This window comes from Petaurus breviceps, unplaced genomic scaffold, assembly GCF_028583685.1.
Source record: "Petaurus breviceps papuanus isolate PSGF00001 unplaced genomic scaffold, PetGlider_PUasm1.0 90205, whole genome shotgun sequence".
NCBI classification, from domain to species: Eukaryota; Metazoa; Chordata; class Mammalia; order Diprotodontia; family Petauridae; genus Petaurus; species Petaurus breviceps.
In genome coordinates this window covers 624,967-641,537 of record NW_027187196.1, presented here as the reverse complement: position 1 = coordinate 641,537, position 16,571 = coordinate 624,967, and the positions used below count along the sequence as shown (strand labels likewise).

At 39.6% G+C, this 16,571-nt stretch overlaps 1 protein-coding gene and 1 pseudogene across 3 annotated transcripts in view; one reads left to right on the top strand and one right to left on the bottom strand.

The window, feature by feature from the left end:
* The first annotated feature begins 297 nt into the window (after nt 1-297).
* Nucleotides 298-16,571, top strand: part of CHM (CHM Rab escort protein) — a 193,997-nt gene continuing 177,723 nt past the window's right edge. For all 3 annotated transcript variants that reach the window (XM_069107740.1, XM_069107739.1, XM_069107738.1), the window contains exon 1: nt 298-522. In XM_069107740.1, coding sequence (XP_068963841.1) covers nt 474-522 — 49 coding nt within the window. In that variant the 5' untranslated portion in view covers nt 298-473. The remainder of the gene's footprint in view (nt 523-16,571) is intronic.
* On the bottom strand, nt 13,258-14,043 carry LOC138176817 (small ribosomal subunit protein mS40 pseudogene; annotated as a pseudogene).

Below are 16,571 nucleotides of genomic sequence, written 5' to 3'. Positions count from 1 at the left end.
AGGCATAGTGCAGAGGTACTATACAAATACAATTTCTTCCCATTATATCATATTATGATTTTAGTAGGTTCTTTAAACAACAGCGCTACGTCAATATTCTCTCCTGGGGTTTCCACAACCACTCTGGGAGGCATGTGCTGTTGCTACCGCCATTTTACAACTGGAGAAGGTAAAGCAAACGGGGTTGAAGTGATTTACCCGGGGTCATACAGTTAGCCAGCATCTGAGGCTGAATTTGAACTCTGGCCTTCCTGTTTCAAGGGCCACCACGCTAGGCACCGCAACACCTAGCTTCATGGCTTGCAGAGAGGAAGAGCTGGGTTCAAAAACAGCCTCCCCACAAATCTCCTCGGCTTCGGTCCAACCACGAACTACAATCCCCAGAACGCATTGCGCTCCTGCTTCCGGCTACGGACGAAGACTCAAGATACCATTTCCGGCAGATCTCGTCACGTGACTCTTCCCCTCTCAAGATGGCAGACAAACTCCCTTCGGAGTTCGATGTGGTGGTGATAGGGACCGGTACGTAAGGCATCAGGACTTGACCTCGGGCGGGCCGTGACTTCTGGACGGGCGGCGGGCCTTGGTGCCCGAGGAGGGCGTACGGGGCTCCCCGGGGGCTGCCTGAGTCGGCGCCAGTCCTTGGCGCTCCGAGGCAGGGCTGGGTTAACTTCACTGTGGGTCGGGCTCCAGTCGGGAGTCCGAACCCGGGATGTTGTCATTCCGCAAGTGCGGTGGCGGGGGGAGGGAGGGGGACTGGGGCGTCGGGGCTCTTTTGAGAAGATCTGTTAGGGTTCCTCTCGTAGGCCGCCTTCCGGGTGACCTTGCCCACTCTTTCTGGCTCCCTTCCCACTCTCAATTCTCAGGTCCTCGATTCCTCCAAGCAGTGGCAAAGGGAGCTATTCCGTCTGAGGCGAAATGCCGGGGTGGGGGCGGGGAGTAAACGGGGTAGATAGTCCTGGCTTTTTTCACTCGAGGGTCACATTTCCTCCTGTCCAAGAAAACATTTTGCTTTCCCGCCGGCCAGCCCACTGCCATATTTTCTGAGAAGTTTGAGTGATGGGCAGTCCTGATCTATGAGTTGTCTGCCTTAACTTGGTGTTATATTATTTCACGCATCACGTGGGATGCTCATTGAGGAAGAGAATGCAGAACTTTTCGTTGTGGCAGGGGACAACTGATACTTTCTTTCCTTTAAAAATACAAGTATATTAATTTTGTCATAGGACCTGTGAATGGTCTGCTGAATGGGACTACCTCATGCCCAAGATGCGTAGAAGTGAGAGAAACTTCTAGGACGCTTCATTTTCCTTGAGTCTGGCCATCCTGCAAACTGTTTCCAGGTTACAGGCCAACAACCAGCAGTAGCCACGATATTTTAAGGGTTGGAGTGAATGAAGGTTTCACACCGAATTTCTCTAAGAAGAAAACTTATGTGTGTTCGTTACTGCAATTATACATAGCTGGAAGGGCGTATGTCTCCAGTGAATAGATGTTAGATGAAAGCAAAGTGGAATTATTTTTCATTTTGGAGAGGATGAAGAGATGGAATGGAAAAAAAAAAAAGGAAACTTCTAAAATTCCCCTTTCATTCTGCCTAGTCCAGGGGTGGGGGAGCCTTTGCCCTGGAGGCCACATGTGGCCCTCTAGGTCCTCAACTGTGGCCCTTTGACTGAATCCAAACTTCACAGAACAAATCCCCTTGCTAAAAGGATTTGTTCTGTAAAACTTGGACTCCGTCAGAAGGCTGAACCCAAGGACTAGGCTAGGTCCTAGTCTTCCCTGAAAAGTGAAAACAAATCCAATTTAATGTGTGGTATTATTTCTTTTTAAAATCTTGATGCTTAGGATTTTAGTGTTGTTTTTTTTTAAGTTGCTGAAATCATGATGAGGTTTTTGTTTACTTGTTTTAGGTTAACACCTTAGACTCACCAATTCTTGTAATTAGCTAATGCTAATTCTTGGAATAAACATTTTGTGTAGTGATGTAACTAAAAGTATGGAACTTATCCTGTGTTGAATCTGTGGTAATTGAACTCTGGTAGTAGGAAAGTACCATAAGTAATATGAAACACCACAGCATGAAGTCTGGTGTAATGGGGAAAAAAACATTAATAGGAATAACATGCATGTATGGGATGAACTTATTTGACATACTTTTAAATTCCACATACAGCCATGCATTTTAAGGTTTCTCTTAATAATGACAGATTTAGATTCTATTAGGGACACTGATTTCTTTTAGCCCTAAGAATTTGCTATTTATTAGATGTTATAGAAGTAGAATTGGATCCAAAAGAGCTTAAATGAACACTAGTAAAGTGGGACTTACATTAATATTTAAAAGTAAAATGAGGTTTGTTAATTTAATTGGAATGATTTGACTTTATTTTGAATATAACAGTTATGAAAGAACTTCCCGGAATTCATTTTCCATTACTGAGTGCATTAGTTGAGTGAATCATAGAAAAAGCAGCATTTTTATTTAACACATTAATCTTGAATGTAGCAGAAGCTTAGCAAAATGTACTGAGATGCAATATTTCTTTTAGGAAATTTATTTTGTTAAAATGTCATCAAGAAACCATTTGCCATTATCAAATAAAGTCATCTGTGAGTCTTCTATTAAACCCTGTTGACCTTGGTTAATTTCTCTTCGACCATATTAGAGGGAAAGAGTTTTCTTTGAAAATAATTTTTTTAAAACTGCAGCAATTCTGTGTGCATCCTTTTAAATTAAATCCATTCCCCTTTCTTCACAAAATGTAGCTAGTGCATTGAGCCTTCACGTGGAAACTAATGAAATAATTTTTAAGTAGAGATAAAACAGAGGGGACAGTGAAAACATAAAAGGAAGCAGCCTCTTTGTTCATTAAGAAGAAATGGGTTTTCTGACTTAAAGGTACTCATGGAGAGAAGAGGGCCTTGGAAATCTCTTCTGTGGTTTTTTGCCAATAATGGAGCTTGTATTCCTAAGTGTCCACCTTTTTCTTTCCCTTCTCCCTCATGTTAATGCACATTTTGTTTTGTGGGGTATTGCAAAGTATCCTGGGTTAGAGGTCAAGTGTACAGTTACAGTGTTGGCTCATCTGGCCATCTCAGCTACGTAGAACACAGCTCAGAACTCGAAAGGTAAGCAAGGAAGGGCCTTGAAATGCTGAAAGAGATTCATTTCCTCAATAAATAGGTGTCTGACTTTCCCTCAAACTCTCTTAATACTTCTTTATGGCATGGAAGGTCCCAGTGACTATGACACTTTAACTCTGAGCTCTGACAGGCATCTACCAATCTAGAAAGGCTCAGAATACAAGAGAGATGAGAGACCATATATCTGTTATTCAAAGACCAGTTTAACTAATTTCTGAGAGGCTCCACATCATGTTGATGAATTTTTCAGTCACTACAGGTCTTAAAAGACCATCTCCTAAGTCACAGAGGGCCTGTCATCTTCATTGTTCTAGGGATTACGTGCAGCAACAAAAAAACCAGTGATGTGGAGATCCAAAGAGATGACAGGGGCCTTACTATTGAGCAGCTTCAAAGCAGTGCTGAAAATGACAGATAAAAGGGCGAAACAAAGGTGAGAGAAGTACGGACATAGGAGGAGAGCACAATTCTGTTCCTCATGAGTTCAGGTCACCAGTTGTACATGAACTACTTCCCTGGATACTGAAAAAAAAATGAAAAACTGTTGGATATGATTGTTAACTCAATCTTTGATAAATGATGGTAAATGAAGACACACAAATGCTGTCCAGGTTTTAAAAAAAAAAGAAGAAAAGAAAGAGGAGTCTGCAGCTGTGGACCTATTGGCTTGATTTAGGTTTCTGATGAAATCCTAGAACACATTAAAAGAATTGTTAGGGAAGATCTTACAGAGTCAGAGTGGCTTTCTCAAGAACAGGATATTCCCAATTACCCTCAAGGTTATTAGATCAGTAGATGAAGGGAAATACTGTAGATATTTTTCCAATTTTTTTTGCCACATCTCATGCTATTTTAGATAGAATGGAATGATGTGGGCTGAATGTTAATATAGCAGAGTACATTGAGAACTACCTAAATGGCCATGCCCAAGGTTTGATGGTCAGTTAGAAGGTGGTTTCTACTAGAGTGCCCCAGAGGTTTGTCTTTGGCCCTCTGCTATTCTGATAATTCCCAAAGCCTCTGAGGCCCACGAGACTCACTTGTGGCAGGCTGCTTCTTTCTGGGCATATTCTTTCCTGTTTGCTTTTTCTAGAAAGTTTTCTAGGTTTGCCATCTTAATCACAAGTGTCTTTAGAGACACTGATATCCAAGCTGGGGAGCCCATCAGATCTGTAGTCAGAGAGCTTGAGTTTGAATCCTAGTTCTGCTGCTACTACTTTGGGCAATAATAAAAGTCACATATATATTTTTCTTTAAGTACTTGATATTCATTATCACATCACTTAACCTCTCCAGACCTCATTTTCATCATCTATAACATGGGGAGGTTGGACTATGTGACCTCTAAGGTCCCTTCTATTTCCCATTCTATAATCCTGTGACCCCTCCTCGTAAAACACAGAATTGCTTTGGCTTTGGCATGTGGAAGAGAGGAAGAACCCAGCCATCCCACACATCAACTAGGAAGAGGAAGAGGAAGAGGAAAGCTTGGTGGAAAGCTGGGTCTGCCAAGTTGGAAGGTGACTTCACCAAAAGATCATTGTTGACTGCATCCCTTTTGCTCCCCACAAACTTAATTTTTCCTGCTGTGTCCCCTGAAGACTGTCACATTAGGCTCTGGCAATTGAGATCTAGATACATCCTTTGTCCTGGAGCTCCTGCCTTCTCACCCTACCCCCTTGCTTAATGTTTCTCCATGCCTCTGACCCAAGGTATTTGGTTTAAGGCCTTGGGCCTTCATTTGTGTGTTAAAAAATGTGCCATAATAAAGGCCTGTTGCTTTACTGGCCTGTCTGTCTCTTTTGTGAAAAACTGCAAGTCCTAAAACTTTTAGAAGGGATGGGGACAGCTGTTTATAAGGGTTATTAATGATTTAGACACAGGAATAGATGGCATGCTTATCAGATATGCAGATGACCAGGCCAGGAAAGACTGGTTAGCCTGTTAGTTGGCAGTTACGATATAAAAATATCCTGACAGGCTCTCAGATCTTTGGGATGAATTGAATAAGATGAAACCAAAGAGGGTTAAACAGCTTCAATTTGGCTTCAAACATTTATCATCACAAGTTCAAAGTGGAGGAGGTTCATCTGGTCATACAGTTGAAAGAAATTAGGGGTTCTTACTGGCCTGAAAGCTCAATATAAGATGAAAGGTAGCATGAATCAAGGAAACCCTGAAAGAGAGTGGCCAGGAATAAGTGGATGATAGCCCTACCATGCTCCTTTCTGGTCACATCAGTATTGTTTTCAGGTCTGGGTGCATTTCTTAGGAAGGACATTGATCAATTAGAGCATGCTGAGGAGGGCACCCAGGGTGTTCAAGGACCTCGAAATCAGGCCATCCGAGGCTCAACTGAAAGAACTGGGAATATTTAGCTTGGGGGAGAGAAGGGTTGGCACATAAAAGGGGCCTTTGATTTGGGTCTCTTGGGCACGGAGGGCAGAAGTGGAAGCAGTGGTGCAACGATTAGAGGTATCCCAAAGTGAAGTAGTGGATTCCCTCTTGCTGGAGGGTCATTTGTAAAGGACACAGGTCCAGAAAGATGGTCTCTGTCCCTTTTCGCTTCTCTAATTGGATGAAATTCCCATAAAAGGCTTTAAAAGATTTGAGAGGGGAAAATGACACCAGGGGGTGAGAGGATGGGGAAGGTGGGTGACAGGATGTCTGTCTTCTGAGGAGCCCAAGCAAGCTACTTCAGGTCTTAGTAACTTGCTGTTCTACCAGGCAAGGTGATCTGATCCCCTATTTTAGCACATTGTAAAAATAGCAAAATATAAGGGATATTATGTAGTGACATAAACCAGGCTGACAGTGTGGGAGAAGAGAAAAAGTCAAGAAAAAAGGTCAAACTCTTAACACCCAGAAGTTTCTGACCATTTTGTATAGGGACAAATAGTTCACGTCCCCCATGTAACCCTATGGTCATTTACTAGGCAACCACTGAAAGACAGCCTAGCCTAACAGTTGAGGTAGGAAGATCGGGACCAAGGAGACCCAGGTTCTAGTCCTCTGCCTCTAAGGAGCTGGATGCTTTGGACCAAATAATGGAGGGTTTCCGGAGCTCCTCATCTGGAAAATGGGGTATTTGCACTCAGTGCCTTTAGCACTCAAACTCTGTGACTTGTTAGCAGTAATCATGATCCTGAATCATTATGGAAAGGTCAGATTTTTTCCACTTTGCTTTATGAAAGCAAAGTGGGAAATACTTTTTTAGGAAAGATTTTCTTGAAAAAGGTAAAGTGAAATGAATAACATTTACATAGTGCTTTAAGGTTTGCAAGGTAAAGATATGTTATCTCCTTTAAGCAATCCTAGGAGGTAGGGGCTCTTAGTATCCCTATTTTACAGTTGAGGAAACTGAGGCATTCAGTTAAAGTGACTTGTCCAGGGTCATACAGCTAGCCGGTGTATGAGGCTGGATTTGAACTGAAGTCTTCCCGACACCAGGCCCATTCCTCTCTCCATTGGACCACCTCCATTGGAAATAAGGTGCCTGAGCTGCAACTGGAAGTCCAGTCCTTTGACTCTTAATCCATCCCTTTCAGTGGAAAGGATTGTGACATTGCTTTGATCATTAAAACTCTAAAAGTAATGGGTTTGCAATCAGGGATGAGCATTCGAAGATGGCCTCTTCTTTGTGTTACATTAAACAAGTCTTTTTACTTGCTGCGGCCCCAGTGTCCTCACTTGTGAAAAAATGAAGGAGTTGGAGTAGATGAAGGACTCCTTCAAGCTTGACATCCTGTGACTGATCATCTTCCCCTCTGCCTTTATGCCCAGACCTCTGTCCCCTTATTTTGTGGTCTAGGGAGTACTGACCAAATGAACATCACAGTGAGAAGGGATGAGGAAGATCATGCAGCTTTTTGATCGGCTCACTTAATGTGTCTTCCCGTTTTTACGACAGAGATATCACAAGAATACTCTGTGGAGCTAGTTTTATGTGGCATGACCCCCTTCGTGGGGTCTTCGCCCCTCTTGCTCGCTTTTCCACCACTTCAGTGTGTTGAGGAAAGCTGTGTTTGAATCCTTTACCTGCTACCTACTATCTATATGATCTCGTGCAAGTCACGGCACTTGGCTGAGACCTTAGTTTCCTCTCCTGCAAAATGAGGGGATTGGATTAGATGGCCTCTGAGGTTTCATTCTACATCCCTGCCCAGTTGCCTATTGGCAAGGGGTCACGGACCTGTTTGTAGGTTGATAGATTTGCCTGACTGTCTGATTCATCTTCCTTTGGCCAGGGGGAAGTGGTGACCTTGCTCCCTTTCCTACCACACTGCCCTCCTAGGATCTTATTTGGAGGCTTAACACCTTTCCTTTTGAAGCTTTCCATTGTGTCATGCTGACCAGCTAGGGTTATTTATCCTTTGTTTGGCCTACAGGTTTGGAGCATGTTTACCATTTGTCTTATTTGGGACTTTATATGAAACTTTCCCTTGTCGGTGTAAGGGATGGTGAAGGAGCCTTCAAATTTGCTGTTTCTGTGAAAAATGCTTTGCAATTCTTCAGCCATATATTGATGGGGATGTATGGCTTGCGCTCTCAGTACCTAGAAAGGCAAAGAGAGTTATCTAACTGTGGAGCAGACTCTTGGGGAGAAGCTGACTCCATCCTGTAAATCAGAAGTTTAAGCCAATCCCTCAGAGAGGGCTGCATCTGTTCCTAGAGTTCCCTCTGTACCAGGCGTCTCAGCTCCCTAGCCTCATGTCATTTTCTCATTTTCTCCAGTGTTCTCATGATGTTTTGGATAACCCAGGCTTTAGCAATTAAAATCAAATACTGCTGCTCACTCTCACATTCTCATGTTTAACATAAACTCCCAATACACAGAAATAATTATAATTCCATATAATTGACCTGTTACTCATGCCAAATCATCTGTTTTCCAATTTCCATGCTAGGTTTTTTAAACTGAAACTCTGGAATGTTCCTGATGTGTTTATGAATGATTCGGAAAGTGATATCAGCCTTTTAAAATGGTGCTGGTGCCTGTTCACATTTTACAGATCTCAGTGGGGTTTGAGACATAGAAGATTATATAATCCTCTGATGTTTAAATTTTGAAGGTGTTTTCATTGTGTCCCAGAAAGGACAGTGTATGTTTAATGTTTTGTTTTTCATTCTATCAAAATATAATTGCACCAATGTCATCATAGGGGAGCTTACATTTTTAAAAAAAATCTGATCATGAGGATAGCATACAGAAGAAAAGGCTAGCTGGCAACTGGGCCAGTGGGGGTGGTGTTGTAGTTGGTTTTAAAAAAAAATCTTATTTTTTCCAATTACATGTAAAAACAATTTTTAACATTTGCTTTTTAAAATTTTGAGTTCCAGATTTTCTCCCTCCTTCCCTCCCTTCGTTCCTCATTGAGAAGGCAAGCAATTTGATATAGGTTCCATATGTACTGTCATGCAAAACATTTCCATATTAGTCATGTTGTGAAAGAAAACCAGACAACCCTCCCCTCCAAAAAAAAAAATAAAGAAAGTAAAGAATATAAGTATGCTTTGTTCTGCATTTAGACTCCAGCAATTCTGGAGCTGGATAGTATTTTTCATTATAAGTTATTTGGGATTGTCTTGAATCTTTGTATTGCTGAGAATAGCTAACTCATTCACACTCACCATTGTATAATATTGCTATTACCTGTGTATGATGTTCTGGCTCTGCTCAGTTCTCTTTGCATCAGTTCATGTAGGTCTTTCCAGCTTTTTCTGAAAGCATCCTGCTTGTCATTTCTTGTAGCACAATAATATTCCATCACGATTATATACCACAAGTTCCATCCAGTTGATGGGCATCCCCCCAGTTTTCAATTCTTTGCTACCACGAAAAGAGCTGCTAGAAATATTTTTGTATATATAGGTCCTTTTCTTTTTTTTGCCCCCTAATCTTTTTGGGACGTAGCCCTAGTAATGGTATTGCTGGGTTGAAGGGTATGCACAGTGTGATAGCCCTTTGGGCAGATTGTTCTCTAGAATGGCTGGATCAGTTCACAACTGTTCCAGCTGTGCATTAATGTCCCAATTTTCCCACATGCCCTTCAACATTTGTTATTTTCCAGTTCTGTCATATTATTCCATATTCTGAATATTCCTTATTCTGTCATATTAGCCAGTCTGATAGGTGTAAGGTGATACCCCAGAGTTGGTCTTTTTAAAAATTTCTCTAATCAAAGTGATTTAGAGCATTTTTTGATTTGACTGTAGATAACTTTGATTTCTTCATCTCAAAACTGTCTGTTTATATCTTTTAGCCTTTTATCAATCGGGGAATGACTTATATTCTTAATAAATTTGTCTTGCTTCTGTATATATTTGAGAAATGAAGTCTTTATCCGAGAAACTTGCTATAAAATCGGGGCCCCCCCCCCCGCAATTTTCTGCTTTTTTTCTAATCTTGCTGCATTGGTTTTGTTTTACAAAACTTCTTTAATTTAATGTAATCAGAATTATCCATTTTACATCCTGTAATGCTCTCCATCTCATTTGGTCATGAATTCTTTCCTTATCCACAGATCTCTTAAAGTATTGGATGCTCCCCTAATTTGTTTATAGTATCACTCTTTATGTCTAAATCATGTACCCATTTTGACTGTATCTTGGTATATAGTGAGATGTTGGTCTGTTCTCTACACCTAATTTCTGCCAAATTGCTTTCCAGTTTTTCCCATAGCTTTTGTCAAGTAGCGAGTTCTTCTCCAAAAAGCTGGGATCTTTGTATTTGTTAAATGTTCGATTACGATGGCCATTGCCTACTGTATATTGTGTACCCAATATATTTTACTAATCTACCACTCTCTTAGCCAGTACCAGATTATTTTGATGATAACTCCTGTATAATACAGTTTGAGATCTAGAAGGCTATGCCACCTTCCTTTACATTTTTTCTTCATTAATTCCCTTGATATACTTGCCCTGTTGTTCTTCCAGATAAATTTTGTTATTATATTTTCTAGCTCTGTATGATTGGGCAGGTTTGAGTTCTATGGTACTGAACAGATAAATTAATTTAGGTAGAATTATCATTTTTATAAATATTATTTGCTTGACTTACCTACGAGCAATTACTATTTTTCTAGTTCAGGTCTGACTTTATTTGTGTGAAAAAGTGTTTTGAAATTGTGTGCATTTAATTCCTGGCTTTGTTTTGGCATGTAAACTTCTAAGTATTTTATATCATCTATAGTTATTTTAAGTGGAATTTCTCCTTCTATCTTTTACTATTAGACTTTGTTGGTAATCTGTAGAACAGTTGATGATTTATATGGGTTTATTTTATATACTGAAACTTTGCTAAAGTTTTAAAATTATTTCAGCTAGTTTTTTATTTGAGTCTCTATATACCATCATATTATCTGCAAAGAATGATAGTTTTGTTTCCATGTTACCTGTTCTAATTCCTTAAATTTCTTTCTCTTCTCATTGCTATAGCTAGTATTTCTGTCTTGAATAATAGTGATGATAATGGGTATCCTTGCTGTGTCCCTGATCTTATTGAGAAAGCATCTGACTTATCCTCATTATAGATAGTGCTTCTTGATGGTTTTAGATAAATACTGCTTATAATTTTATGTAAAGCTCCATTTATTTTTGTTCTTTCTAATGATTTTTAATAGAAATGAGTGTTGTATTTTGTCAAAAACTCTATCTGCATCTATCAGGATAATCATATGATTGTTGTTGTTTTTGTTGCTGATATGGTTAAGTATGCTGGTAGTTTTCCTAATGTTGAACCCACACTTGCATTCCTGGTATAAATCCCACCTGGTTATGGTATGTGGTCTTTGTGATATATTGCTGTAATCTCCTTGCTAGTATTTTATTTAAAATCTTTACATTTGATAGTTATTAGGGAAATTAGTCTATAGTTTTTTACTGGTTTTTTTTTTTTTTTGCTCATATAAGCACCGTATTTGTGTCACAAAAGGAATTTGGTAGGCTTCCTTTTTTTTTTTTAATATAGTATTGGAATTAATTGTTCTTTAAATGTTTGGTAGATTTCACTTCTGAAGCCATATTGGTTCTGTGGATATTTTTCTTAGGGAGCTCATTGATGGTTTATTCAATTCTTTTTCTAAAATGAGATTATTTATTCTATTTCCTCTTCTCTTAATCTGAGAAATAGATATTTTTTGTAAATATTCATCTGTTTCACTTAGATTGTCAGATTTATTGGCATATAATTGGGCAAAATAGCTCCTAATAATTGCTTTAATTTCCTCTTCATTGGTGATGCTTTCACCCTTTTTATTTTTTGTACTGATAATTTGATTTTCTTTATTTTTAAAAATCAGATTAAATAATGGTTTATCTATTTTATTGTTTTTTTCCCCATAAAATAAAGCTCCTAGTTTTATTTATTAGTTCAATAGTTTTCTTTCAGTTTTATTCATCTCTCCTTTGATTTTCAGGATTTCCAATTTGGTATTTAATCAGAGATTTTTAGTTTGTTGTTTTTCTAGTGTTTTTTTTTTTTAAGTAGCATGCCCAATTCATTGATCTATTCTTTCTCTGTTTTACTGATGCAAGCATTTAAAGAAATAAATTTTCCAATACATACTGCTTTGGTTGCATCCCATAAGTTTTGGTATGTTATCTCATTTTTGTCATTCTCTTTAATGAAATTATTTATTGTTTTTATGATTTTTTTTCCTTTGGCCTCCTCATTTTTTAGGATTAGATTATTTAGTTTCCAATTAATTTTTAATATATCATTCTATGAACCTTTGTTAAATATCATTTTTATTGCATTATGATCTCAAAAGGATGCACTTTAATATTTCTGTCTTTCTGCATTTGATTGTGAGGTTTTTTTGCCCTACACATGGTCAGTTTTTGTGTAGGTGCCGTATACCACCAAGAAAAAGGTATATTTCTTTCTATTCCCATTTGATTTTCTTCAGAGCTCTGTCATATGTAACTTTTCTGAAATTCCATTCATCTCTTTAACTTCTTTCTTGTTTATTTTTTGTTCAGATTCACCTAGTTCTGAGATGGGAAAATTGAGGTCCCCCAAAAGTATAATTTTACTGTCTATTTCCTTCTGCAACTCATTTAACTTTCCCTTTAAAAATTTGGATGCTGTATACATTTGTATTGATATTACTTCATTGTTTAGGATACCTTTTTATCAAGATGTAGTTTCCTGCCTTATCTCTTAATTAGATCTATTTTTTTTGTTTTTGTTTTGTCTGAGATCCATGATTACTACCCATGCTTTTTTTTAAACTTTAGCAGAATCATAATAGTTTCAGCTTCAGCCTCTTACTTTTACTGTGTTTGTGTCTATTTGCTTGAAGTGTGTTTTTTGTTTTAAACAATATATTGTTGGATTCTGATTTTTAATCCATTCTCCTATACACTTCTGTTTTATGAATGAGTTCATCCTATTCACAATCACAGTTATGATTACTGTGTATTTCCTTTAGTCCTACTTTTTTCCTTTTATCCTTCTGTGTCTCTCTCCTTTCACCCTTACCCTCCTCAAAAATGTTTTGCTTCTGACCACCATTTCTACCAATCTGCACTCCCTTCTATCATTCCCCTGTCTTCTCTTCTCGCACTCCCCTCTGCTTCCCTATAGGATGGGCTAGATTTTCATAGTGAACCGAGGGGGTATGTTATTCCCTCTGAACAAATTCTGATGAGCATAAGGTTCAAGCCCTGCCCATGGGTCCCCCATCCCCTCCATCTTCCTCTCCACTGTAAAAATTCTTTTGTGCTTCTTTTATGTGAGGTAATTTTCCCCAAGCTACCTCTCCCTCCCCTCTTCCCCCAGTGCATCCCTCTTTCTCCCTCCTTAATTTTTTAAAATAAAGAAATATATTTAACATTTAAAAATGTATGTATATGTACACACAAAAGTAACAATGTTGTTGCTAACTTTCTTTTTTTTTCAATAAAATAAATTTTATTATAAAGGGTTGACTTGACAAGTTAGGCACCCCCTACCCCTGCAACTGAAAAATATGGGGTGGGGAAGCAGCATGAAGTGAAGTCAACCAAAAACATTTATTCAGACAATGCCTCATTTTACCTTCTCTTTTCCTCTAGGTCAGAGCTTGCCATTATCCTACATATTTCTAAAAAGGGTAGGGATAAGAATCAGTTCAATTTAGGCATCAGGACTTTTTAACATCCATCCTCAAGCTCTGGAGCACCACTGAGTATATCCACCACTTCCTTTCTAGGGGACACTTGTAGATTCCTCTTCCTCAGGGAGAACATTAGTTTGAGATGCAAGTACGGGCATCATTTCTGGTGGGGGTCCACTCTCTTCCTTAAGGTAGCCTCGATATAACCTTTGAAGACGTGCCAGCTCTCTCTCAGGTGGCTGCTTCTAATTGTACCATGGATACCAGGAGGTATCTGCAGCTGGGGTAGGAGCCACAGGGGTACAGCCCACAGCTCCATGGGAGTTGCTGAAATCAGTATCCCATGGCTGTACCAGTGGGATGTGGTAACTGAGAAAACCATGGGCTCTGGCCTTCAGGATAGCCTCTGTCAGCTTCTTATGCTGCTTCATACAGACACTCTAAAGTCCACATGGATCTTCCGATCACGGCAGATAGGGCAAGGATTCCCAGTAGCTTTGTTCCCTCAAATGTGTGTCTTACGGGTTCGCTGTGGTGGGATACCACCTTCATGGTTTGGTCGATAGTCAGCCCAGACTGGGTGGGAGCCATATTGAGCCAGGTATTCTTCAGTTTCCAGATATTCCCAAGGAGCCTCCTGATAGAGGGAGACAGGAATGGAAGATTCTTCCTCAGGGGGAGCTTTGGTGCATAGAGCCTGGAGAGTAGCCTACACCCACTGGACCCCTCTGACAGGTGTGAGGCCTGGGAGCCGTCTAAGCAGAAGAGTTAGGAGAGAGGTTGCCATCTTGGTGTACGGCTAAGGGAGGAGAGGGATGTTGCTAACTTTCCATCCTGAGCACTTTCTAGGGCTTGCTTAGTTATAAAACATACCAAGCCCTTAAAATATCTGTTGGCTGCAACCACAAGAAATACATATCCTAACAAGGTCTTTGTTCTTCCATTCTTATGCATCAAGTACAAAGAATATACTCTAAGCAAGTCTTTATTTAGTAAATAGGTAAGACAGTCAACATTCAAACAGTATAGAAGAGAAAATCAGTGTTCATAGGGATTTCCCAGTTTTACTCAGATTCAGACCACACTACAAAAGCCTCATCTGCCCAATAAATTAAAAAACAACAACTCTTAAAAGAGTTATAGCATAGTCAACTCACACCTGCGCCCACTGGTGGCCTCCTTAAAGGTACAGGAATTAGAGGAGATGAGAGGCAGTATGATGTCCTGGAACCCTATACTTGGAAACTTAGCTTTGAGGTGGGAATGATGTCTGTGTGATTATGGGCAAGAGACTTAGTTTCCTTATCTGTTCAATGAGTATAATAATACTTGGGTTGCCTACTTAATAGGGTAGTTGTGGGGAAAATGCTTTGGAAACCTTAAAATATCATACAGATTTGGATGATAGTGGTTTTTGGACAGAGGAATTAGGAGTAGAAACAGAACTTTTCAAATGAAATTTTGTTTGGTGTGTCTGTGACTCCAGGTTTAATAACTGTCCATTCAGGTATAGTGTATAGAAAGTCCATTGTTTTAAAGATAAATAAAGCTGTTTGGTTGTGGCCCTGTGGTATATACACTTATAATAGACTCTTCACCAAAATAAGTAGTGACAGAATAACAAGAGAACTTCCTGGAGTTGTGGTATACTGTTTTCACTGATTTGCCCGTCTGTGGGCTAATGCCAATTTTCTAGGACAGTAGTTCTCCAAGTCCAGTCTGGGGACCCTGGGGACCCCTGAGACTCTTTTAGATGAGCAGTGAGGCCAAAGCTATTTTCCTAATAACCGGAAGATGTTAATTTCTAATAGGATAAATACCAAGAGACATAATCCATGTGCATAGAAGCCCTTTGGGAAGGTTCTCAGAACTGCAGGGGTGGGGAACCTGTGACCCCGAGGAAATATGTGGCCCTCTAGGTCCTCAAGTGCTGTCCTTTGACTGAATCCAGACTTCCCAGAACAAATCCCCGTCATAAAAGGATTTGTTCTGTCAGACTTGGACTAGGACCTAGAGGACCACTCTTGAGCTGAGTCATATCCCACATCAATTTCTTTATCTGTAAAATGGGAATAGTAGTAGCACGTGCCTCACAAAGCTGGTGTGAGGTTCAGATAAAGTAATATATACAAAGTGTTTTGCAGACCTTAAAGAACTCTATAAATATTATCTGTTTTTATTATTTCCTTAGCAGATTGCTAAGAACAGTACCTGGTAGCACTTACTATGTGTCAGGTACTGTTCTGCCTTCAGTAGGCTCTTTGTAAGTGATAGCGGTGATTGTTCAAGATCCAAAGTGAATCTTATACTCAATGTTGTGATCCTGTTATATGCCTTGCTTTTCTTTCTTTTTTGATTTGGAATAGCAGAATTTCAGAGGTGGAAAGACCCTCAGTGGCCCTCTAGTCCAAATCATACCGTGTAAAGAAGCTTGCGTGCCACATGGCTGACAAGTGGTCACCTCTTAAGGGTTCCCAAAGGGAAACAGCCACCACCCCCACAGTCCCTAGCCCATTTCTTCTTTGGGTAACCTTTATTGTTAGAAAGTTCTTCCTGGCGTCAAGCTCAGCATAGTTTTTTTTTTCCCCCAGTGCTGGACCGAGTCACCGTACCTGGGTTTGTTTTCTGATTCTGTCACTGATTATCCTTGCAAACTTGGGCAAGCGACCACCTCCCCACGTTGGTGTTGCCTGCCAGGTCTCTCTCTGCTTTGGCTGATCTACCCATGGCTTCTAGTTTTGCCTTCTGAGGCCAAATGGAGTGCTGTTTGTATGAGAGTGTTAGTACTTGAAAGCCAGTTAGTTATTTCTTATCTTCTTCAAGCTACGCCTATAGCTCTTTCAGTCAGTATTCATATGGAATGAACTTGAGGTCCTTTACCATCCTGTTTTTCTTCCTCTGGATGAAGTCCAGTTACAGATCACCATGTCCTCTCTTAAATGAGATACCTGGAATCAAACACTCTACTCCAGCTGTGGTGTCAACCATGGCCAAGGATACAGAAAGACTGCTTTCTCCATGTTCTGGAATCTGTGCCTCTCACCGTGGCCCTAGGTTGAGTAAGCTCAACAGACTTAACTGTTATCTTAAAGTAATAGATAATGTGACTTACTTGAGTAAGCTGCATTTAATTCTGGCTGATTTAAAAGATGGTAATAATGTATAGGTTTTTCTTTTAAAAGGGATTAAGAAATAAAAACAACAATGCTATGCTTTTGTTTAATTATTTCTAGTGTGAATTATCCTTTTTTAAAATGAAAATGCTCAGTAGAAATAAACAAAAGCGCAGCATTGTTGCTTTTTAAAAAATTTTCAAAAAGA